This window comes from Oncorhynchus tshawytscha, linkage group LG01 (genome assembly GCF_018296145.1).
Source record: "Oncorhynchus tshawytscha isolate Ot180627B linkage group LG01, Otsh_v2.0, whole genome shotgun sequence".
In the NCBI taxonomy this organism is placed as follows: domain Eukaryota; kingdom Metazoa; phylum Chordata; class Actinopteri; order Salmoniformes; family Salmonidae; genus Oncorhynchus; species Oncorhynchus tshawytscha.
In genome coordinates, this window is record NC_056429.1 from 79,283,654 (window position 1) to 79,309,553 (window position 25,900).

The following is a 25,900-nucleotide window of genomic DNA, read 5'->3' on the forward strand; positions in this document are numbered from 1 at the left end:
TGGAGCCCATTGTGGGAATGGCAGAACCCTGATGGAATCTGGGCTGCAGCTCTTCAGCCCTGCCCACAACGATTAATCCTTAAAACTGGACCATCGACAAAGAGGTGTGTGTGTGTGTGTGTGTGTGTGTGTGTGTGTGTGTGTGTGTGTGTGTGTGTGTGTGTGTGTGTGTGTGTGTGTGTGTGTGTGTGTGCGTGTGCGTGTGCGTGTGTGTGTAAACTCTGAAAAGCTTCTACATTCCCTTCGTATCCTATCCCACCACCCTAGAGACACTCGAACAACCAACTAACTAACAAAACTGCTTAACTGCCTTGTCTGCAACTGTAGTATTGAACCAAAGAACCAAAGTGGTTAGTTCACTTTTCAAGCCTAAACTTGCCTGGGAAACCTCAAGTGGACAGTTTGAGTTGCTCACTTTCTAAAGTGCAAGAAAAGGGACTAAACATGTGACTTTGTTTTGATTGACCAACTTTTGTAGCCCAGTCCTCCTGACACCAAGTCTTCAGGGCCTATGTCAGTGCGACCCACTGTTAACAGGGTTAGACGCGCTCTGAGCATCGCTGATTGTAGTGAGTGCTAGCAGATTGTCTGTCTCTTCTAATTCGTCTCTCCTCTCTCCTCTCTCAGTGTCTCTGGTTAATTGTGGTGCAGAGCTCAGTGACTTGGAGACTTCACTAAGTGACTGGGGAGTGTTACTGGAGAGTTAGGAGTCCCAGGCCTTCACACATTCACACACGCACGCAACAGATGTTCCACTCCATCTGAGAAGCCAGGGGACCAGGGGAGAAATCTCCAGCCTCCTATTATTTAAAAAGTTAGTGTTGAGTGTAGTGTTTATATATATATATATATATATATATATATATATATATATATATATATATATATATATAGGCTGCCACCAGTAAACACTGTACTGTAAAGACTGGTCTGGTATTAACAGGCTATAGACCAACAAACACTATGGGGGATTTCCATGATACATGTTTCTATTTCTGGGCCATTAGGGAACGGTCTGTCTGGGGGGTCTCTCCTCTCTCTTTCACTCTCTCTCTCCTGCATGGCCTGTTGTTTGTTTCTTTCTGTCCTCTCTCGCTGTGTGTATTTCTTGTTCTAGCCCCCTGTGTTCTCTGTATTTCTTATTCTAGCCCCCTGTGTTCTCTGTATTTATAGTTCTACCCCCCTGTGTTCTCTGTCTGTCTTGTTCTAGAACCCTGTGTTCTCTGTCTGTCTTGTTCTAGCCCCCTGTGTTCTCTGTCTGTCTTGTGCTACCCCCTTGTGTTCTCTGTATTTATAGTTCTACCCCCTGTTTTCTCTGTATTTATAGTTCTAGCCCCGTGTTCTCTGTATTTATAGTTCTAGCCCCCTGTGTTTTCTGTATTTATAGTTCTAGCCCCCTGTGTTCTCTGTATTTATTGTTCTACCCCCTGTGTTCTCTGTATTTATAGTTCTGGCCCCTATGTTCTCTGTAGTTATAGTTCTACCCCTGTGTTTTCTGTATTTATAGTTCTAGCCCCCTGTGTTCTCTGTATTTATAGTTCTACCCCCTGTGTTTTCTGTATTTATAGTTCTAGCCCCCTGTGTTCTCTGTATTTATTGTTCTAGCCCCCTGTGTTCTCTGTATTTATAGTTCTAGCCCCTGTGTTCTCTGTATTTATAGTTCTAGCCCCCTGTGTTCTCTGTATTTATAGTTCTAGCCCCCTGTGTTCTCTGTATTTCTTGTTCTAGCCCCCTGTGTTCTCTGTATTTATAGTTCTAGCCCCCTGTGTTCTCTGTATTTCTTGTTCTACCCCCTGTGTTCTCTGTCTGTCTTGTTCTACCCCCTGTGTTCTCTGTATTTCTTGTTCTACCCCCTGTGTTCTCTGTATTTCCTGTTCTCTGTCTGTCTTGTTCTACCCCCTGTGTTCTCTGTATTTATAGTTCTAGCCCCTGTGTTCTCTGTCTGTCTTGTTCTATCCCCTGTGTTTTCTGTATTTATAGTTCTAGCCCCCTGTGTTTTCTGTATTTATAGTTCTAGCCCCCTGTGTTCTCTGTATTTATTGTTCTAGCCCCCCCTGTGTTCTCTGTATTTATAGTTCTAGCCCCCTGTGTTCTCTGTATTTATAGTTATAGCCCCCCTGTGTTCTCTGTATTTATAGTTTTCTGTATAGTTCCCCCTGTGTTCTCTGTATTTATAGTTCTAGCCCCCTGTGTTCTCTGTATTTATAGTTCTAGCCCCCTGTGTTCTCTGTATTTATAGTTCTAGCCCCCTGTGTTCTCTGTATTTATAGTTCTAGCCCCCTGTGTTCTCTGTATTTATAGTTATAGCCCCCTGTGTTCTCTGTATTTATAGTTATAGCATCCTGTGTTCTCTGTATTTATAGTTCTAGCCCCCTATGTTCTCTGTCTTTCATGTTCTTCGCTCTCTGTTTTTTGTGCTCATCAAACATGCACAAAGTCTGTGGCGGGGAGAAGAAGCTAGCTGGCTCTGTGCTCTACAGTCATACTGCATGCCTGTGGGGACTTCTTGGTCACTTTGTTGGAATAAGAAGCAGTCGCTTCAGAAACAACATGACAGACTTGCACTAGTTGCTACTCCAACTCCATAGGAGTGGGTACAAGTTGATGTTTGGGTTGTAAAGGCCACAGGCAAGAAATGCAGCTCAAGACCGGCAGCGTTGTAGATCTTTAGAACTATGTTCCTCCAGGAACAAAAAACAATTAGGCAAGTAAGAAGAAGTTGCCACTAACAACTCACACAGGGTCAGATATTTCATTCCCAGGTATTTATTAATTATTTTTCAAAGCCTTTCACAAAGCAGAGAAAAAGAAAAAAACTATTCTAGAATCATTGTGTAACGAAAACAGCCCTGTGAATGAACGGTGTTCTGTTCTGAGAACCGCTACAACAGTCTTGGGAATTCAAACAGGTCTAGTTACGTCCTCTCTCTCCAAAGAACGGTTAAGGACGACGGCCCTGTAACGCCCCGGAGATGAAAGATTCATATTTGTCTCTAATTTGAGGAGGAGAGGGTATGTGGAGGATAGGACGTGAATCACTTAGGCCTCCTCTTTAAAAGGTGTGACGGGCCCATACATCTTTAATGGGGACAGTCTCAAAGTGGCACTTGATGTTCCTGTAGAGCTAAGAGTAGATGGGAGGATTACACAACCACATGCAGAGAGACTGAGACGTGGTCGGCTCAACATTGCGGTCCCAGACTGATGTGTTCTGTTAACCATTGACAGGTCTGTGCGTTCTGAACAGTGAGAACACACAATCTAGTATGTTCACCAACATAGCCACTATAGTAGGTCAAAGTTGTGTGCTGGTAAACCTTGGTATTGCATAGGTGAAATTAGGCCTTGTGATGCTTATTCAGCTTCAGGTCTTTCTAAATTATCACTTGCCACATATTGTAGAGAATTTTGGGGGGTTTAGCTCTGATCAGGACTCAATCCCAGGTCCTGTGACTGTCAAGCCAACACCTTAACCATCATGCCAAGAGGGACAAACCTTTTGACGAGTCGCTAGGTGTTGGGTTAACGTCTCTACAATATATTTTGTGTGTAATAGCTAGCTACTCACCCCAAACATTTGCCTGAGGTCTGGGTCTCTGAAGCGGAAAGGGATGTTGGAGACATGTAACCGTTTGGGCTGCTGCTTCTCTGATGAATCACACTGCTGCAGGTGGAGCTGATGGGAGCCCTCCGTTTGCGCAACCTCTTCTGCCTGCTGGAGGGAAACACAGACCACAAAAAAATGTGTTCCTAGCTTAAAGTACACTGGAATCTTGGGTATTGTAAAAATAAAATGATAGAGTGGAGTTTGGGTGGTTGTAAAAGAGAGAGTGTGAGCGTGGGAGTGTGAGAGGGACACGAAACCTCACTAGTCATAACTCATACTGTACACTTTAAAGCACCTTGATTGAAGCTAAATCACTTAAACATGATAATGCAATACCAACCAAAACACTGTGGTTTTTAATAATAAAGAATTTACCTGAACATATTTAACTGTCTCTGTTCTCTAAGAGTGTGTGAATATTTCTTAGATAGTATCCAGAATGGCACCCTATACCCTACATAGTGCATTACTTTTGACCAGAGCCCTATGGCTCTGGTGAAAAGTAGTATACTATATAGGGGAAAGGGTGCCATTTGGGACATAGCCTAAGAGTGTGTTAATATCTTAGTCATACTGTAGGTTAGTGTGAGGGTCAGGTTGGAGGGGTCATGTATTTGCTTTTCTCTCTGCTCTCCTGGCATTTGTATGTGGCACAGGAGATTAGGAAAGCTGTCTGGGAGGAGTGGACACAGATATAACTAACTAAAAAGGTCTAGACTACAGCATATATTACAATTAGATAGAGAGATGGGGAAGAGGGAGAGAGAGAAAGAGAGAGAGAGAGATAAATAAAAAAGAGAGAGATAAATAAAAAAAGAGAGAGAGAGATAAATAAAAAAAGAGAGAGATAAATAAAAAAAGAGAGAGAGAGATAAATAAAAAAAGAGAGAGAGAGAGAAATAAAAAAAGAGAGAGAGAGAGAAATAAAAAAAGAGAGAGAGAGAAATAAAAAAAGAGAGAGAGAGAGAAATAAAAAAAGAGAGAGAGAGAGAAAGTGATGGAAAGTAAGAGGAACAATGGTGAGAGAGGTATAAAGACAGGAAGGAAATGACGGAGAGAAACGGAGGGTGACATTAGCGAGACGGGAGAGAGAGAGGGAGAGAGAGAGAGAGAGAGAGAGAGTGAGAGAGAGAGTGAGAGAGAGAGGGAGAGAGAGAGTGAGAGAGAGAGAGTGAGAGAGAGAGAGGGAGAGAGAGAGAGTGAGAGAGAGAGAGGAGAGAGAGAGAGGGGAGAGAGAGAGAGGGAGAGAGAGAGAGTGAGAGAGAGAGAGGGAGAGAGAGAGAGTGATAGAGAGAGAACTAGGGATTCATTCAGACATCCTCTCATCCCTCAGACCCAGTGTGATCATCTGTCCATCACTGGCAGAAAGTGGCAGCGATAGGTCTCCGGGAGGGACGGCCCTTTGAGGTGTCGCCGTGACAACCTCCATTTACTTCACAGTTATCAGAGTAAGCATGACGACGGGGATCTCTGTTACCAACACCCAGGGGACCACTCTAAACAGGCCCTGAGATAAGACAGACACACGCAGCTGGGAAACGGAGTTCAGTTGTGGGGAGGACACCAGTGGTGGCTAGTGGCACTTTAACTCAGCTCATATTAATGGCTTGAAACATGGTTTCTTTGAAACATTTTCATTCACTACATTACATTACATTACAGCCATTATTATGAGCCATCCTACCTTCACCAGCCTCCGCTGGAGGACAGATATCTCAACTTAAGCCTTACCTGAGCTGAAACTACCAGGTGGGGTTTTACTATCAGAAGGAAAGCCTTCTACTGTCAGTAGGTAGATGTTGAATGAACTCCTTTTACTTTGTTTTTGATGTAAATGCTCCAACCTATTCTCATATGGAGGAGGAACTAGGAGGGAGGCAGAACAAATCAAATCAAATCAAATCAAATCAAATTGTATTTGTCACATACACATGGTTAGCAGATGTTAATGCGTGTGTAGCGAAATGCTTGTGCTTCTAGTTCTGACAATGCAGTAATAACCAACAAGTAATCTAGCTAACAATTCCAAAACTACTACCTTATAGACACAAGTGTAAGGGGATAAAGAATATGTACATAAAGATATATGAATGAGTGATGGTACAGAGCGGCATAGGCAAGATGCAGTAGATGGTATTGAGTGCAGTATATACATATGAGATGAGTATGTAAACAAAGTGGCAAAGTTAAAGTGGCTAGTGATACATGTATTACATAAAGATGCAGTAGATGATATCGAGTACAGTATATACATATGAGATGAGTATGTAAACAAAGTGGCAAAGTTAAAGTGGCTAGTGATACATGTATTACATAAAGATGCAGTAGATGATATAGAGTACAGTATATACATATACATATGAGATGAATAATGTAGGGTACGTAAACATTATATTAGGTAGCATTGTTTAAAGTGGCTAGTGATACATTTGACACCATTTCCCATCAATTCCCATTATTAAAGTGGCTGGAGTTGAGTCAGTGTGTTGGCAGCAGCCACTCAATGTTAGTGGTGGCTGTTTAACAGTCTGATGGCCTTGAGATAGAAGCTGTTTTTCAGTCTCTCGGTCCCAGCTTTGATGCACCTGTACTGACCTCGCCTTCTGGATGATAGCGGGGTGAACAGGCAGTGGCTCGGGTGGTTGTTGTCCTTGATGATCTTTATGGCCTTCCTGTGACATCGGGTGGTGTAGGTGTCCTGGAGGGCAGGTAGTTTGCCCCCCGGTGATGCGTTGTGCAGACCTCACTACCCTCTGGAGAGCCTTACGGTTGTGGGCGGAGCAGTTGCCGTACCAGGCGGTGATACAGCCCGACAGGATGCTCTCGATTGTGCATCTGTAGAAGTTTGTGAGTGCTTTTGGTGACAAGCCGGATTTCAGGAGGCTGAAGCGGCGCTGCTGCGCCTTCTTCACGATGCTGTCTGTGTGGGTGGACCAATTCAGTTTGTCTGTGATGTGTATGCCGAGAAACTTACTACCCTCTCCACTACTGTTCCATCGATGTGGATAGGGGGGTGTTCCCTCTGCTGTTTCCTGAAGTCCACAATCATCTCCTTAGTTTTGTTGACGTTGAGTGTGAGGTTATTTTCCTGACACCACACTCCGAGGGCCCTCACCTCCTCCCTGTAGGCCGTCTCGTCATTGTTGGTAATCAAGCCTACCACTGTTGTGTCGTCCGCAAACTTGATGATTGAGTTGGAGGCGTGCGTGGCCACGCAGTCGTGGGTGAACAGGGAGTACAGGAGAGGGCTCAGAACGCACCCTTGTGGGGCCCCAGTGTTGAGGATCAGCGGGGTGGAAATGTTGTTGCCTACCCTCACCACCTGGGGGGCGGCCCGTCAGGAAGTCCAGTACCCAGTTGCACAGGGCGGGGTCGAGACCCAGGGTGACGAGCTTGGAGGGCACTATGGTGTTAAATGCCGAGCTGTAGTCGATGAACAGCATTCTCGCATAGGTATTCCTCTTGTCCAGATGGGTTAGGGCAGTGTGCAGTGTGGTTGAGATTGCATCGTCTGTGGACCTATTTGGGCGGTAAGCAAATTGGAGTGGGTCTTAGGGTGTCAGGTAGGGTGGAGGTGATATGGTCCTTGACTAGTCTCTCAAAGCACTTCATGATGACGGAAGTGAGTGCTACGGGGCGGTAGTCGTTTAGCTCAGTTACCTTAGCTTTCTTGGGAACAGGAACAATGGTAGCCATCTTGAAGCATGTGGGAACAACAGACTGGGATAGGGATTGATTGAATATGTCCGTAAACACACCAGCCAGCTGGTCTGCGCATGCTCTGAGGGCGCGGCTGGGGATGCCGTCTGGGCCTGCAGCCTTGCGAGGGTTGACACGTTTAAATGTTTTCCTCACGTCGGCTGCAGTGAAGGAGAGTCCGCATGTTTTAGTTGCGGGCCGTGTCAGTGGCACTGTATTGTCCTCAAAGCGGGCAAAAAAGTTATTTAGTCTGCCTGGGAGCAAGACATCCGGGTCCATGACGGGGCTGGTTTTCTTTTTGTAATCCGTGATTGACTGTAGACCCTGCCACATACCTCTTGTGTCTGAGCCGTTGAACTGAGATTCTACTTTGTCTCTATACTGACGCTTAGCTCGTTTGATTGCCTTGCGGAGGGAATAGTTACACTGTTTGTATTCGGTCATGTTTCCGGTCACCTTGCCCTGATTAAAAGCAGTGGTTCGGGCTTTCAGTTTCACGCGAATGCTGCCATCAATCCACGGTTTCTGGTTTGGGAATGTTTTAATCGTTGCTATGGGAACGACATCTTCAACGCACGTTCTAATGAACTCGCTCACCGCATCAGCGTATTCGTCAATGTTGTTGTCTGACGCAATACGAAACATATCCCAGTCCACGTGATGGAAGCAGTCTTGGAGTGTGGAATCAGATTGGTCGGACCAGCGTTGAACAGACCTCAGCGCGGGAGCTTCTTGTTTTAGTTTCTGTCTGTAGGCAGGGATCAACAAAATGGAGTCGTGGTCAGCTTTTCCGAAAGGAGGGCGGGACAGGGCCTTATATGCGTCGCGGAAGTTAGAATAGCAGTAATCCAAGGTTTTTCCAGCCCTGGTTGCGCAATCGATATGCTGATAAAATTTAGGGAGTCTTGTTTTCAGATTAGCCTTGTTAAAATCCCCAGCTACAATGAATGCAGCCTCCGGATAAATGGATTCCAGTTTGCAAAGAGTCAAATAAAGTTTGTTCAGAGCCATCGATGTGTCTGCTTGGGGGGGAATATATACGGCTGTGATTATAATCGAAGAGAATTCCCTTGGTAGATAATGCGGTCGACATTTGATTGTGAGGAATTCTAAATCAGGTGAACAGAAGGACTTGAGTACCTGTATGTTGTTATGATCACACCACGTCACATTAACCATGAAGCATACGCCCCCGCCCCTTTTCTTACCAGAAAGATGTTTGTTTCTGTCTGCGCGATGCGTGGAAAAACCAGCTGGCTGCACCGACTCCGATAGCGTCTCTCCAGTGAGCCATGTTTCCGTGAAGCAAAGAACGTTACAGACTCTGATGTCCCTCTGGAATGCTACCGTTGCTCGGATTTCATCAACCTTGTTGTCAAGAGACTGGACATTGGCGAGAAGAATGCTAGGGAGTGGTGCACGATGTGCCCGTCTCCGGAGTCTGACCAGAAGACTGCTCCGTTTCCCCCTTTTACGAAGTCGTTTTTTTGGGTCGCCGGCTGGGATCCATTCCGTTGTCCTGGGTGAAAGGCAGAACACAGGATCCGCTTCGCGAAAGTCATATTCTTGGTCGTACTGATGGTGAGTTGACGCTGCTCTTATGTTCAGTAGTTCTTCTCGACTGTATGTAATGAAACCTAAGATGACCTGGGGTACCAATGTAAGAAATAACATGTAAAACACGTAAAAAAAACAAAAAACTGCATAGTTTCCTAGGAACGCGAAGCGAGGCGGCCATCTCTGTCGGCGCCGGAAGTGAAGAGAGAGAAAGAGAAAGAAAGGAAGGAAAGGAAAAGACAGAGAGAGAGAGAAACAGAGAGACAGAAAAATAGAAACAAAGCACGAGAATGAGATCGAGAGAGAGCGAGCAAGCGAGAGAGAGAGAGAGGACGCTGGAGGAGTTCATGTACATAATTAATTAGGATAACATTCAGGAGGAGGGATGAAGAGATGAAGAGATGATGTCAGCTAAACATCTCAGGGTTCAGAGCACGATCAATGAGAGAGAAGTGCTGAAGGCAGCGTCATTGATACAGACAGGAGGAGAAAGGAGGAGAGGGAGAGAGGAGGAGGGAGGAAGAGGGGGAGGGGAGAGAGAGAGAGGGGAAAAGCGAGGTAGAGGAGAGACAGAGAAGGGGTGCTGATTGAGCTTCTGTCTATCCTGGTGGTTGCGTGTGTGTGTGTGTGCGTGCGTGTGAGTGTGAGTGCTAAGTAGAACCTTACAGGATTCTTTGGTTTGTCCCCATAGGCTGACATTTGAATATTTTAGTATTTGAATTACTTCTGAGTACTTTGTCATTTGTATTACACTGGGATGAACTACACTCCAATGTATTTTGTATTTTGTATTTTATAAATACTGTCATTTGTATTTTCGAAATACAAAATACTTTTCCATACAATTTTTTTTATAGTGGCCCCCTTTCACCCCACATTTTGTGGCTCCCTTTCACCCTTCATTGGTATCAGAAGTCTGATAGCACTATGGTGTGATAAAAGTGTCTGCTAAACTAATGAAATATAAATGTATATGTAAAAATGAACAATTGTGAAGCATGCTGAGAATTATTCTAATGAGCTCCGCCCCGAAACATTACACAGTGTGCTTTGCAGTTAATTTTGGTATGTTCATTTTCACATAGCTAATGTTAGCTGGCTTACTAGCTAACGTTACCTGTATAATCTTACTATTCGTATCTCAGTGCCATTTGCTTAGCTAGCTAACATTGAACCTGGTTGGTTAGCTACCTGAAAATTCATGTAGGGTAGTAACGTCAAGAGTTGTGATTATGGTTAATTGTTTACCTAGCTAGCTACATGTTTTAACAAAGACTCCACTATGCAACTAACCATTTTGGGTGCGCTCGCTAATTCAGTCTAGGCATCTAATCCGATTTCAGAGAACTCTCGTCTGTGTGCGCCAGAGAGCGCAGAATAACTGATGAATTTACCAAAGCTCAACACCAGTTGAATATGGCTGGTGTCAGTAAACGTCGGCCAGAGCGTCCACTGTGCGCTCTGAATGCGAAAAGCTCTGAAATTACGACCGGACAATTAGACAGCACAGTTGCAGTCACCAACACTCTGGATAACATAACAGCTAAACCAGCTCTGCTAGGGCGAGTAATGTTCAGTGAGCAGTTCTCTCTCACTTAGATGTCTGGAAGTAGCTAGCAAGTTAGCTTGGGTGCTTGCTGTTGTTAGTAGATTCAGATCAACCCTTAAAGTGATGGGTGGGGTTAAAGCTTAAGAGGGTGTGAACGATGCTGAATGGGTGTAGACAAAGAAGGTACCAGAACAAAGCAATAGTAGTATCCAAACATTCAAAGGTCATTTTCTCAAAAGTGAGTTTACAAGTTTAGCAACTTTCAAAGCAAAATTACTTTCCCATTGTTCCTCAACTGTAGTGTATGATATCTCATTTTGTAGCTCCGAGTCTCTACTTTTATCCAATGTAAAATACAATTTCAGATTTTGTTACATAAGACCGATTTCAGCCGGTCGGTCACGTCTACATTTTGGTCATTTAGCAGGCACGATTATCCAGAGTGACTTGCTCGGCTAAGGTAGTTAAGCAACAAGATATCCCAGTCATAGCAAGTAAAACATTTTTTTTTTCACTGATACTGAGATTGTTGTTGCTGTTCGGGCCAGCTACTTGGAAAAGTATTTTTGTATTTTAATACATTACAGTTTCTTTTGATACAATGACCTTTATGGTATTTTGTATCTGTATTTTGTAATTGACTTTTCCACATTTTGTTACGTTACAGCCTTATTCTAAAATGGACTAAATATACTTTTTCTTCATCAATCTACAGACAATACCCCATAATAACAAAGCAAAAACTTCTTCTTTTTTTTTAACTGAAAAACTGAAATATCACATTTACATAAGTATTCAGACTCTTTACTCAGTACTTAAAGCCTTTAGTGTTCTTGGGTATGATGCTACAAGCTTGGCACACCTGTATTTGGGGAGTTTCTCCCATTCTTCTCTGCAAATCCTCTTGAGCCCTGTCAGGTTGGACATCTCTCAGGTCTCTCCAGAGATGTTCGATCGGATTGAAGTCCGGGCTTTGGCTGGGCCACTCAAGGACATTCAGAAACTCGTCCCAAGCCACTCCTGATTTGTCTTGGCTCTGTGCTTTGGGTCGTTGTCCTGTTGGAAGGTGAACATTCACCCTAGTCTGAGAGCCTGAGCGCTCTGGAGCAGGTTTTCATCAAGGATCTCTCTGTACTTTGCTCAACTTATCTTTCCCTCGATCATGACTAGTCTCTCAGTCCCTGCCTCTGAAAAACATCCCCACAGCATGATGCTGCCACCACCAAGCTTCACCGTAGGGATGGTGCCAGGTTTCCTCCACACGCTTGGAATTCAGGCCAAAGAGTTTAATCTAGGTTTCATCAGACCACAGAATCTTGTTTTGCATGGTCTGAGAGTCCTTTAGGTGCCTTTTGGCAAACTCCAAGCGGGATGTGCCTTTTATTGAGGAGTGGCTTATGTCTGGCCACTCTACCATAAAGGCCTGATTGGTGGAGTGCAAGGCCCTTCTCCCCCGATTGCTCAGTTTGGCCTGGCGGCCAGCTCTAGGAAGAGTCTTGCATTGTCGGAACTAGAAGCACAAGCATTTCGGTACACTCGCATTAACATCTGCTAACCATGTGTATGTGACAAATAAAATTAGATTTGATTTGATTTGTTCCAAAGTTCTTCCATTTAAGAATGATGGAGGACACTGTGTTCTTGGGGACCTTCAATGTTGCAGAAATGTGTTGGTACCCTTCACCTGATCTGTGCCTCAACACAATCCTGGCTCGAAGGAAAATTCCTTCGACTTCACGGCTTGGTCTTTGCACTGTCAACTGTGGGACCTAATAAAGACAGGTGTGAACCTTTCCAAATCATGTCCAATCAATAAACTGTACCACAGGTGGACTCCAATCAAGTTATTAAAACATCTCAAGGATGATCAATGGAGACAGGATGCACATGAGCTCAATTTCGAGTCTCATAGCATAGGATCTAAATACTTATATAAATAAGGTATTTCTGTTTTATTTTTAATACATTATTTAAAAACAACAGTTTTCACTTTGCCATTATGGGTTATTTTGTGCAGATTGTTGTAGGGGATGGTGTTTTGGACAGCCCAGAGACAGAGCTGAGCCCGAGAGCCCTACAGGTGGTTCATCGCCCCTTGGTTCACCATCTCCCTGGCCTGGTTCATCACCTCCCTGGCATCTCTCCTCAGAGTCCAAGCCCTTCTCACTAACACCCAAATGCACCGTCCAGGCACACCCTTGCCCTCTGCCCTGCAACTCCATCAAACTCCGCCCCATCTCCCCGACTAAGCTCCAGTGGCCAGAAGAGGAAGACAGCTGGCTCCAGGTAATCTATAAGTCTTTGCTAGGTATAGCTCCGCCTTATCTCAGCTCACTGGTCACCATAGCAACAGCCGCCTGTAGCACGCACTCCAACAGGTATATTTCACTGGTCATCCCCAAACCCAACACTTCCTTCGGCCGCCTTTCCTTCCAGTTCTCTGCTGCCAATGACAGGAAGGAATTGCAAAAATCACTGAATTTGGAGACTTATATCTCCCTTACTAACTTTAAGAGTCAGCTGTCAGAGCAGCTTACCGATTGCTGCAGCTGTACACAGCCCATCTGTAAATAGCCCATCCAATCAACTAACTACCTCATCCCCATATTTGTTTTTGTTTTTCTGCTCTTTTGCAAACCAGTATTTCTACTTGCATATCCTCATCTGCACATATATCACTCCAGTGTTAATTGCTAAATTGTAGTTACTTCGCCACTATTGGCCTATTTATTGCATTACCTCCTTACTTCATTTGCACACACTGTATACCGATTTTTTGTTCTTTTGCATGTTTTTAAAAATTTATTTTTACATGTATTTATTTTCTCATTCACATGGTAGGTAATTTACAGTTTTTTAAATATATTTAGTTACTGTAGATTTACTGTAGATTTTTGTTTATTTTTCTACTTTACTTTGTGTTTTTTTTCTCCTATTTCCCCTTTTGAGAGCACAGTCTTCTTAATGCACCTTTTGTTTGACATAAAAAAAATGATCTCCTTATCGGCACCCTGTGTTTTACATTGTTTTAAATCAATACCTAAAAGGTCTGCAAATGTCTTCGTCTGGTCAGCTGTACTTGTAGCAGAAAATATTACTGTTCTGAATCAGTCACGCAGTAAACTTTGAGTTATACAGATGAGGTTAACGTCTTGGGGGTCTTGTCTACAACTGGACAGCCATCCTCACCCAGGTACTGTACCAGCCGTGTATTATAGCAGGAATATCCTCATTGAAAGGCCACTACACATGACACGTCAGCTAAATGTCTTCAGGGTCTACCATTCAACAGATGTATGACAAAAATAACAACACAAGGATGAAGTGACTGTTATTATGTCTTTATTGTGATTTGTAAAGTGTCAAATCCAAACAGCTAAACCAAGTGTGTAGCTCACAACATGACATATAAACCGTCATCAACCAGTAACTTCAGAAAGTATTCACACCTCTGGACTTTCCCACGTTTTATTGTGTTATTCCGGCGCCGACAGAGATGGCCGCCTCGCTTCGCGTTCCTAGGAAACTATGCAGTTTTTTGTTTTTTTTACGTGTTATTTCTTACACTAGTACCCCAGGTCATCTTAGGTTTCATTACATACAGCCGAGAAGAACTACTGAATATAAGATCAGCGTCAACTCACCATCAGTACGACCAAGAATATGTTTTTCGCGATGCGGATCCTGTGTTCTGCCTTACAACCAGTGTAACGGAGTGGATCACATGCGACCAAAAAAAAAAACGACTCAGAAAAAGAGGGAAACGAAGCGGTCTTCTGGTCAGACTCCGGAGACGGGCACACCGTGCACCACTCCCTAGCATTCTTCTTGCCAATGTCCAGTCTCTTGACAACAAGATTGATGAAATCCGAGCAAGGGTAGCATTCCAGAGGGACATCAGAGACTGTAACGTTCTCTGCTTCACGGAAACATGGCTAACTGGAGAGACGCAATCCGAAGCGGTGCAGCCAGCGGGTTTCTCCACGCATCGCGCCGACAGAAACAAACATCTTTCTGGTAAGAAGACGGGCGGGGGCGTATGCCTTATGGCCAACGTGACATGGTGTGATGAAAGAAACATACAGGAACTCAAATCCTTCTGTTCACCTGATTTAGAATTCCTCACAATCAAATGTAGACCGCATTATCTACCAAGAGAATTCTCTTCGATTATAATCACAGCCGTATATATCCCCCAAGCAGACACATCGATGGCTCTGAACGAACTTTATTTAACTCTCTGCAAACTGGAAACGATTTATCCGGAGGCTGCATTCATTGTAGCTGGGGATTTTAACAAGGCTAATCTGAAAACAAGACTCGCTAAATTTTATCAGCATATCGATTGCGCAACCAGGGGTGGAAAGACCCTGGATCATTGTTACTCTAACTTCCGCGACGCATATAAGGCCCTGCCCCGCCCCCCTTTCGGAAAAGCTGACCACGACTCCATTTTGTTGATCCCTGCCTACAGACAGAAACTAAAACAATAAGCTCCCACGCTGTGGTCTGTCCAACGCTGGTCCGACCAAGCTGACTCCACACTCCAAGACTGCTTCCATCACGTGGACTGGGAGATGTTTCGTATTGCGTCAGATAACAATATTGACGAATACGCTGATTCGGTGTGCGAGTTCATTAGAAAGTGCGTTGAAGATGTCGTTCCCATAGCAACGATTAAAACATTCCCTAACCAGAAACCGTGGATTGATGGCAGCATTCGTGTGAAACTGAAGGCACGAACCACTGCTTTTAATCAGGGCAAGGTGTCTGGTAACATGAATACATGAATACAAACAGTGCAGCTATTCCCTCCGCAAGGCTATCAAACAAGCTAAGCGCCAGTACAGAGACAAAGTAGAATCTCAATTCAACGGCTCAGACACAAGAGGCATGTGGCAGGGTCTACAGTCAATCACGGACTACAGGAAGAAACCCAGCCCAGTCACGGACCAGGATGTCTTGCTCCCAGGCAGACTAAATAACTTTTTTGCCCGCTTTGAGGACAATACAGTGCCACTGACACGGCCTGCAACGGAAACATGCGGTCTCTCCTTCACTGCAGCCGAAGTGAGTAAGACATTTAAACGTGTTAACCCTCGCAAGGCTGCAGGCCCAGACGGCATCCCCAGCCGCGCCCTCAGAGCATGCGCAGACCAGCTGGCCGGTGTGTTTACGGACATATTCAACCAATCCCTATACCAGTCTGCTGTTCCCACATGCTTCAAGAGGGCCACCATTGTTCCTGTTCCCAAGAAAGCTAAGGTAACTGAGCTAAACGACTACCGCCCGTAGCACTCACATCCGTCATCATGAAGTGCTTTGAGAGACTAGTCAAGGACCATATCACCTCCACCCTACCTGACACCCTTGACCCACTCCAATTTGCTTACCGCCCAAATAGGTCCACAGACGATGCAATCTCAACCACACTGCACACTGCCCTAACCCATCTGGACAAGAGGAATACCTATGTGAGAATGCTGTTCATCGACTACAGCTCGGCATTCAACACCATAGTACCCTCCAAGCTCGTCATCAAGCTCGAGACCCTGGGTCTCGACCCCGCCCTGTGCAACTGGGTACTGGACTTCCTGACGGGCCGCCCCCAGGTGGTGAGGGTAGGCAACAACATCTCCTCCCCGCTGATCCTCAACACTGGGGCCCCACAAGGGTGCGTTCTGAGCCCTCTCCTGTACTCCCTGTTCACCCACGACTGCGTGGCCATGCACGCCTCCAACTCAATCATCAAGTTTGCGGACGACACAACAGTGGTAGGCTTGATTACCAACAACGACGAGACGGCCTACAGGGAGGAGGTGAGGGCCCTCGGAGTGTGGTGTCAGGAAAATAACCTCACACTCAACGTCAACAAAACTAAGGAGATGATTGTGGACTTCAGGAAACAGCAGACGGAAACACCCCCCCATCCACATCGATGGAACAGTAGTGGAGAGGGTAGCAAGTTTTAAGTTCCTCGGCATACACATCACAGACAAACTGAATTGGTCCACTCACACAGACAGCATCGTGAGGAAGGCGCAGCAGCGCCTCTTCAACCTCAGGAGGCTGAAGAAATTCGGCTTGTCACCAAAAGCACTCACAAACTTCTACAGATGCACAATCGAGAGCATCCTGGCGGGCTGTATCACCGCCTGGTATGGCAACTGCACCGCCCTCAACCGTAAGGCTCTCCAGAGGGTAGTGAGGTCTGCACAACGCATCACCGGGGGCAAACTACCTGCCCTCCAGGACACCTACACCACCCGATGCTACAGGAAGGCCATAAAGATCATCAAGGACATCAACCACCCGAGCCACTGCCTGTTCACCCCGCTGTCATCCAGAAGGCGAGGTCAGTACAGGTGCATCAAAGCTGGGACCGAGAGACTGAAAAACAGTTTCTATCTCAAGGCCATCAGACTGTTAAACAGCCACCACTAACATTGAGTGGCTACTGCCAACACACTGTCAATGACACTGACTCTACTCCAGCCACTTTAATCATGGGAATTGATGGGAAATGATGTAAATATATCACTAGCCACTTTAAACAATGCTACCTTATATAATGTTACTTACCCTACATTATTCATCTCATATGCATACATTGATTATTACATTGATCCTTATGTAATACATGTATCACTAGCCACTTTAACTATGCCACTTGGTTTACATACTTATCTCATATGTATATACTGTACTCGATATCATCTACTGTATCTTGCCTATGCTGCTCTGTACCATCACTCATTCATATATCCTTATGTACATATTCTTTATCCCCTTACACTGTGTATAAGACAGTAGTTTTTTTGGAATTGTTAGTTAGATTACTTGTTCGTTATTACTGCATTGTCGGAACTAGAAGCACAAGCATTTCGCTACACTCGCATTAACATCTGCTAACCATGTGTATGTGACAAATAAAATTTGATTTGATTTGATTTGATTTGAAGTGGGATTCAAATAGATTTAAATGTCATTATTTGTCAACGATCTACACAAAATACTCTGTAATGTCAAATTGGAAGAAAAATTCTAACATTGGTTAAACACTTGTAAAAATAAAACACTAATATATCTACATTCAATAGGTATTCAACCCCCTGAGTTAATACATGTTAGAATCACCTTTGGCAGTGAGTCTTTCCAGTTTAGTCTCTAAGAGCTTTCCACACCTGGATTGTGCAACATTTGCTCATTACTATTTTCTAAATACTCTGTTAAATTGCTTGTTGATCATTGCTAGAGAACCATTTTCAGGTCTTGCTATAGATTTCCAAGCAGATTTAAGTCAAAATTTTAACTCGGCCAATCAGGAACATTTTCTTTCTTGTTAAGCAACTCCAGTGTATATTTGACTTAAGTGTTTTAGGTTATTCTCCTACGGAAAGGTGAATTCATCTCCCAGTTTCTGGTGGAAAGCAGACTGAACTAGGTTTTCTATGATTTTGCCTGTGCTTAGCCTTATTCCGTTTCTTTTTTATCCTGAAAAACTCTGCAGTCCTTGATGATTACAAGCATACCCATAACAATGCAGCCACCACTATGCTTGAAAATATGGAGAGTGGTACTCAGTAATGTGTAATATTGGATTTGCCCCAAACATAGCACTTTGTATTCAGGACAAAAGGTTAATTGCTTTGTCCATTTTTTTGCAGAATTACTTTAGTGCCTTGTTTCAAACAAGATGCATGTTTTGGGATATTTTTATTCTGTACAGGCTTCCTTCTTTTCACTCTGTCAATTAGATTATTATTGTGAAGTAACTACAATGTTGTTGATCCATCCTCAGTTGATTCCTCCTATCACAGCCATTACACTCTGTATCTGTTTTAAAGTCACCATTGGTCTAATCGTGAAATCACTTAGCGGTTTCCTTCCTCTCAGGCAACTGAGTTAGGAAGGACGCCTGTATCTTTGTAGTGACTGGGTGTATTGATACACCATCCAAAGTGGAATTAATAAATTCACCATGCCCAAAATTATATTCAGTGTCTGCTTTTTATTTTATTTTGACCCATCTACCAATCACAAACCTCCCTGGTTTTAGTGGTTGAATCTTTGTTTGAAATTCACTGCTTTACTCAGGGACCTTACAGATAATTGTATGTGTGGGGTACAGAGAGGAGGTAGTCATTCAAAAATCATGTCAAACACTATTATTGCACACAAAGTGATGAGTATTGCACAAAACTTATCATGTGACTTGTTAAGCACATTTTTACTCCTCGATTTATTTAGGCTTGCCATAACAAAGGGGTTGAATACTTATTAATTTGTAAACATTTTGAAAAACTGGATTCCACTTTGACATTATGGGATATTGTGTGTAGGCCATATTCTCTATTTGATCAATTCAGGCTGGAGCACAACAACATGTGGAAAAAGTCAAGGGGTGTGAATACTTTCTGAAGGCACTGTATGTGTGCGCATGTTTTCCAAACAGCACTCCAACATTTACTGTAGGTTGCCACGCGTGAGAGCAGCATCCCGGAAAGACACTCGACCAGCTGGTGTGAGGAAGAAGTCCTTGAGGTCTATAGCAACTCTGGTTGCCCTGTCTCTGTTTACCCTGGCCAGGAAGCCGGTGCCACCTGTCACAACTCTCCTGGACGCAGGTCCCCAGTGGGTGTGGAGTGGTCAACAAACGTGGGGTGGATGTACTGTCGATGACTCTGTATTGTCAGTGTCTGCAGTGTCTATGGTGCAAAGGCAATCGGCCTTCACAACATTCTCTGGGGCAACCTCAAGGACTCGTCCCAGGATCCTCCCTCAAGGACTCGTCCCAGGATCCTCCCTCAAGGACTCGTCCCAGGATCCTCCCTCAAGGACTCGTCCCAGGATCCTCCCTCAAGGACACGTCCCAGGATCCTCCCTCAAGGACTCGTCCCAGGATCCCCCTCAAGGACTCGTCCCAGGATCCTCCCTCAAGGACTCGTCCCAGGATCCTCCCTCAAGGACTCGTCCCAGGATCCTCCCTCAAGGACTCGTCCCAGGATCCCCCCTCAAGGACTCGTCCCAGGATCCTCCATCCCAAAGCAGTTCTCGGAAACCTTTGAATAAAATAAACATTTCCATTAGCACCAGAAAGGAACATGAAGGTTATCACGTGTTCTGCAACAACTGTGTAGACTATGTTTTGGACATACAGTGGGGAGAACAAGTATTTGATACACTGCCGATTTTGCAGGTTTTCCTACTTACAAAGCATGTAGAGGTCTATAATTTTTATCATAGGTACACTTCAACTGTGAGAGACGGAATCTAAAACAAAAATCCAGAAAATCACATTGTATGATTTTTAAGTAATTAATTTGCATTTTATTGGATGACATAAGTATTTGATACATCAGAAAAGCAGAACTTAATATTTGGTACAAAAACCTTTGTTTGCAATTACAGAGATCATACGTTTCCTGTAGTTCTTGACCAGGTTTGCACACACTGCAGCAGGGATTTTGGCCCATTCCTCCATACAGACCTTCTCCAGATACTTCAGGTTTCAGGGCTCTCGCTGGGCAATACAGACTTTCAGCTCCCTCCAAAGATTTTCTATTGGGTTCAGGTCTGGAGACTGGCTAGGCCACTCCAGGACCTTGAGATGCTTCTTACGGAGCCACTCCTTAGTTGCCCTGGCTGTGTGTTTCGGGTCGTTGTCATGCTGGAAGACCCAGCCACGACCCATCTTCAATGCTCTTACTGAGGGAAGGAGGTTGTTGGCCAAGATCTCACGATACATGGCCCCATCCATCCTCCCCTCAATACGGTGCAGTCGTCCTGTCCCCTTTGCACAAAAGCATCCCCAAAGAATGATGATTCCACCTCCATGCCTCACGGTTAGGATGGTGTTCTTGGGGTTGTACTCATCCTTCTTCTTCCTCCAAACACGGCGAATGGAGTTTAGACCAAAAAGCTCAATTTTTGTCTCATCACACCACATGACCTTCTCCCATTCCACCTCCGGATCATCCAGATGGTCATTGACAAACTTCAGACGGGCCTGGACATGCGCTGGCTTGAGCAGGGGGACCTTGTGTGTTCTGCAGGATTTTAATCCATGACAGCATAGTGTGTTACTAATGGTTTTCTTTGAGACTGTGGTCCCAGCTCTCTTTAGGTCATTGACCAGGTCCTGCTGTGTAGTTCTGGGCTGATCCCTCACCTTCCTCATGATCATTGTTGCCCCACGAGGTGAGATTTTGCATGGAGCCCCAGACCGAGGGTGATTGACCGTCATCTTGAACTTCTTCCATTTTCTAATAATTGTGCCAACAGTTGTTGCCTTCTCACCAAGTTGCTTGCCTATTGTCCTGTAACCCATCCCAGCCTTGTGCAGATCTACAATTTTATCCCTGATGTCCTTACACAGCTCTCTGGTCTTGGCCATTGTGGAGAGGTTGGAGTCTGTTTGATTGAGTGTGTGGACAGGTGTCTTTTATACAGGTAACGAGTTTGAACAGGTGCAGTTAATACAGGTAATGAGTGGAGAACAGGAGGGCTTCTTAAAGAAAAACTAACAGGTCTGTGAGAGCCGGAATTCTTACTGGTTGGTAGGTGATCAAATACTTATGTCATGCAATAAAATGCAAATTAATTAATTAAAAATCATACAATGTGATTTTCTGGATTTTTGTTTTAGACTCCGTCTCTCACAGTTGAAGTGTCCCTGTGATACAAATTACAGACCTCTACATGCTTTGTAAGTAGGAAAACCTGCAAAATCGGCAGTGTTTCAAATATTTGTTCTCCCCACTGTAGGCCCCCATCCTCTTACTGGGATGCCAGATCACATCAATTACAATGTCTATATTGGTATCATTTTCCCATCATATGTATATTCACATGTACTGAGCGTATCTTACCTGGATATGGTCACATCAGGTTTACCCTCAGAGGGAATGCCTCGTTTCCTGCGAAGACATATGGGCTCATGTTTGGGCCCCTGGCAAGCACTCTGGCCTTGGAAGCAGCAGCTGGCCTGCAATGACTTGGGAACCAAACTTGCTTTGTGAGAAGATTTCCGCATCTCCCTCCCAACCATATGCACCCACGTCGATCATGGTGAAGCGGTACTTCGCATCACAGAGTGCCGTCAGGACCATTGAGAAAAAGCCCTTAGTACTCGCTGCCTGAGCTCCTGCACAAAATGGACAATTCCAACGCTGCTGAAGCAAGTCATCAAATCTGGCAACCGACATCCCCCAAAAATAATGCTTCGCACAGGTTGGACAAGAGACATGGATTCTTCATCTTCCCCTCTTGTAGTGTTCAGTGGACAAACTTGCCATTTTCTCAGTCCTTTTCTTCCCTTTCTCTTCCTGAATAGTAAGGGCAGTTGAAACGCTTGCTGTCGAAGCTCTAGTAATTGCAATTCATATAGATGTTTGCTTCTGTGGCAAAAAGTAGCGTCAAAAAGCATAGAATACCTCAGTAAACAAAAAGGCTGTAATATAACTGTAATAACACTGGATCTGGAAGTACAAATGTCGTCGCTAGTTAGAGTCAAAGCCTCAGCCCCTCTTGCTTTGTAAGCTACTCTGCCTCCCCAAGTCCACTAGTGGATATACACTACACAAGGCGGACTTCCTCGCAGAGTGGAACGCTATGACCATGAGGACAAAAGTGAGCGCTGCCCCCCAAAAAACGACTCCGCCCTTGTGCATGCATGTCAATCCACCTGCTCCCCCTCTCCTCCCTTCTTTCCTCATCACCTTAACACTCATATCCTTCCCCCTGCTCCCCCTCTCCTCCCTTCTTTCCTCATCACCTTAACAGTCATATCCCTCCCTCTGCCCCCCTCTCCTCCCTTCTTTCCTCATCACCTTAACACTCATATCCCTCCCCCTGCTCCCCCTCTCCTCCCTTCTTTCCTCATCACCTATACTCATATTCCCATCCCTCTCCTCCCTCCCCCCACACACTAAGGAGTGATCTACAGAGGCCTCACTTCGCATAATTTGCCTTTTAATTAGTGTAAATTGCATGTTAATTACACTGCAGGTAGAACACGCCACATCTGTCTTATAGCACACAGTGTTTCTCTCCCTTCCCCTTACCCCTCTCTCTTTTCTCCCTCACTCCTCTCCTGTGGGGAGAAGTGGAGTTGGGAAGCAAAGTATCTCTCTCTTTACTTCTCTCCCTCTCCATCTCTCTCCATGTCTCTCTCTCTACTTCTCTCCCTCTCCATCTCTCTCCATGTCTCTCTCTCTACTTCTCTCCCTCTCCATCTCTCTCCATGTCTCTCTCTCTTACTTCTCTCCCTCTCCATCTCTCTCCATGTCTCTCTCTCTACTTCTCTCCCTCTCCATCTCTCTCCACTTCTCTCCCTCTCCATCTCTCTCCATGTCTCTCTCTCTTACTTCTCTCCCTCTCCATCTCTCTCCATGTCTCTCTCTCTACTTCTCTCCCTCTCTATCTCTCTCCATGTCTCTCTCTCTACTTCTCTCCCTCTCCATCTCTCTCCCTGTCTCTCTCTCTACTTCTCTCCCTCTCCATCTCTCTCCATGTCTCTCTCTCTTACTTCTCTCCCTCTCCATCTCTCTCCATGTCTCTCTCTCTACTTCTCTCCCTCTCCATCTCTCTCCATGTCTCTCTCTCTTACTTCTCTCCCTCTCCATCTCTCTCCATGTCTCTCTCTCTACTTCTCTCCCTCTCTATCTCTCTCCATGTCTCTCTCTCTACTTCTCTCCCTCTCCATCTCTCTCCCTGTCTCTCTCTCTATCTCTCTCCATGTCTCTCTCTCTACTTCTCTCCCTCTCTATCTCTCTCCATGTCTCTCTCTCTACTTCTCTCCCTCTCCATCTCTCTCCATGTCTCTCTCCCTACTTCTCTCCCTCTCCATCTCTCTCCATGTCTCTCTCTCTACTTCTCTCCCTCTCCATCTCTCTCCATGTCTCTCTCTCTACTTCTCTCCCACTTCCTCTCTCTCCATTTTTCCCCCCTCTCTCTCTCTCTGTCTCTCTCTCTACTTCTCTCCCTCTTTCTCCATGTCTCTCTCTCTCTACTTCTCTCCCACTCTCTCCATTTCTCTCTCTCTACTTCTCTCTCTCTCCATGTCTCTCTCTCTCTACTTCTCTATCTCTCTCTCTCTTTCTCCATGTCTCGCTCTCTACTTCTCCCCCCCTCTCTCTCTCCATGTCTCTCTAACTACTTCTCTCCCTCTTTCTCTCTCTACTTCTCCCCCCATCTCTCTCTCTTTCTCCCACTCTCTCCCACTCTCTCTCTTTCTCCCATGTCTCTCTCTCTCTACTTCTCTCCCCCTCTCCCTCTCTCTCTCTCTCTACTTCTCTCCCTCTCCATCTCTCTCCATGTCTCTCTCTCTACTTCTCTCCCTCTCCATCTCTCTCCCTGTCTCTCTCTCTATCTCTCTCCATGTCTCTCTCTCTACTTCTCTCCCTCTCTATCTCTCTCCATGTCTCTCTCTCTACTTCTCTCCCTCTCCATCTCTCTCCATGTCTCTCTCTCTACTTCTCTCCCTCTCTATCTCTCTCCATGTCTCTCTCTCTACTTCTCTCCCTCTCCATCTCTCTCCCTGTCTCTCTCTCTACTTCTCTCCCTCTCCATCTCTCTCCATGTCTCTCTCTCTTACTTCTCTCCCTCTCCATCTCTCTCCATGTCTCTCTCTCTACTTCTCTCCCTCTCCATCTCTCTCCATGTCTCTCTCTCTTACTTCTCTCCCTCTCCATCTCTCTCCATGTCTCTCTCTCTACTTCTCTCCCTCTCTATCTCTCTCCATGTCTCTCTCTCTACTTCTCTCCCTCTCCATCTCTCTCCCTGTCTCTCTCTCTATCTCTCTCCATGTCTCTCTCTCTACTTCTCTCCCTCTCTATCTCTCTCCATGTCTCTCTCTCTACTTCTCTCCCTCTCCATCTCTCTCCATGTCTCTCTCTCTACTTCTCTCCCTCTCCATCTCTCTCCATGTCTCTCTCTCTACTTCTCTCCCTCTCCATCTCTCTCCATGTCTCTCTCTCTACTTCTCTCCCTCTCCATCTCTCTCCATGTCTCTCTCTCTACTTCTCTCCCACTTCCTCTCTCTCCATTTTTCTCCCCCCCCCTCTCTCTCTCTCTCTGTCTCTCTCTCTACTTCTCTCCCTCTTTCTCCATGTCTCTCTCTCTCTACTTCTCTCCCACTCTCTCCATTTCTCTCTCTCTACTTCTCTCTCTCTCCATGTCTCTCTCTCTACTTCTCTATCTCTCTCTCTCTCTTTCTCCATGTCTCGCCCTCTACTTCTCCCCCTCTCTCTCTCCATATCTCTCTAACTACTTCTCTCCCTCTTTCTCTCTCTACTTCTCCCCCCATCTCTCTCTCTCTCTCCCACTCTCTCCCACTCTCTCTCTTTCTCCCATGTCTCTCTCTCTCTACTTCTCTCCCCCTCTCCCTCTCTCTCTCTCTCTCTCTCTCTACTTCTCGCCCTCTCTTTCTCTCTCTCTGTCTTTCTCCATGTCTCTCTCTCCTTCTCCCCCATCTCTCTCTCCCCGCTCACTCAATTTCTCTCTCTCTCTCTCTCTCTCTCTCTCTCTCTCTCTCTCTCTCTCTCTCTCTCTCTCCATGTCTCTCTCTCTCTCTACTTCTCTCCCTCTCTACTTCTCTCCCTCTCTTTCTCTCTCTCCATGTCTCTCTTTCTCCATGTCTCTCTTTCTCCATCTCTCTCTCTCTCTCTCTCTACTTCTCTCCCCTCTCTCCATGTCTCTCTCTCTACTTCTCTCCCACTCTCTCCATTTCTCTCTCTCTACTTCTCTCTCTCTCCATGTCTCTCTCTCTCTCTCTACTTCTCTCTCTCTCTACTTCTCCCCCTCTCTCTCCATGTCTCTCTAACTACTTCTCTCCCTCTTTCTCTCTCTACTTCTCCCCCATCTCTCTCTCTCTCCCTCTCTCCCACTCTCTATCTCTACTTCTCTCTCTCTCCATTTCTCTCTCTCTACTTCTCTCTCTCTCTCTCTTTCTCCCATGTCTCTCTCTCTCTACTTCTCTCCCCCTCTCCCTCTCTCTCTCTCTCTCTCTCTCTCTCTCTCTTCTCTCTCTCTTTTCTCTCTCTCTGTCTTTCTCCATGTCTCTCTCTCCTTCTCCCCCATCTCTCTCTCTCCCGCTCACTCAATTTCTCTCTCTCTCTCTCTCTCTCCATGTCTCTCTCTCTCTACTTCTCTCCCTCTCTACTTCTCTCCCTCTCTTTCTCTCTCTCCCTCTCTCTCCATGTCTCTCTTTCTCCATGTCTCTCTTTCTCCATCTCTCTCTATCTCTCTCTACTTCTCTCCCTCTCTACATGTCTCTCTCTCTACTTCTCTCCCACTCTCTCCATTTCTCTCTCTCTACTTCTCTCTCTCTCCATGTTTCTCTCTCTCTCTCTACTTCTCTCTCTCTCTCTCTTTCTCCATGTCTCTCTCTCTCTACTTCTCCCCCCTCTCTCTCCATGTCTCTCTAACTACTTCTCTCCCTCTTTCTCTCTCTACTTCTCCCCCCATCTCTCTCTCTCTCTCCCACT

General features: G+C 45.3%; 1 protein-coding gene across 1 annotated transcript in view; it reads right to left on the reverse strand.

Annotated features, from left to right (window-relative positions):
• Positions 1–25,900, reverse strand: part of LOC112257688 (RNA binding protein fox-1 homolog 3) — a 737,323-nt gene that overhangs the window by 54,502 nt on the left and 656,921 nt on the right. The window contains 1 exon segment of the mRNA XM_042326209.1: positions 3,569–3,715. Within this exon segment, the coding sequence (XP_042182143.1) occupies positions 3,569–3,715 (147 nt within the window).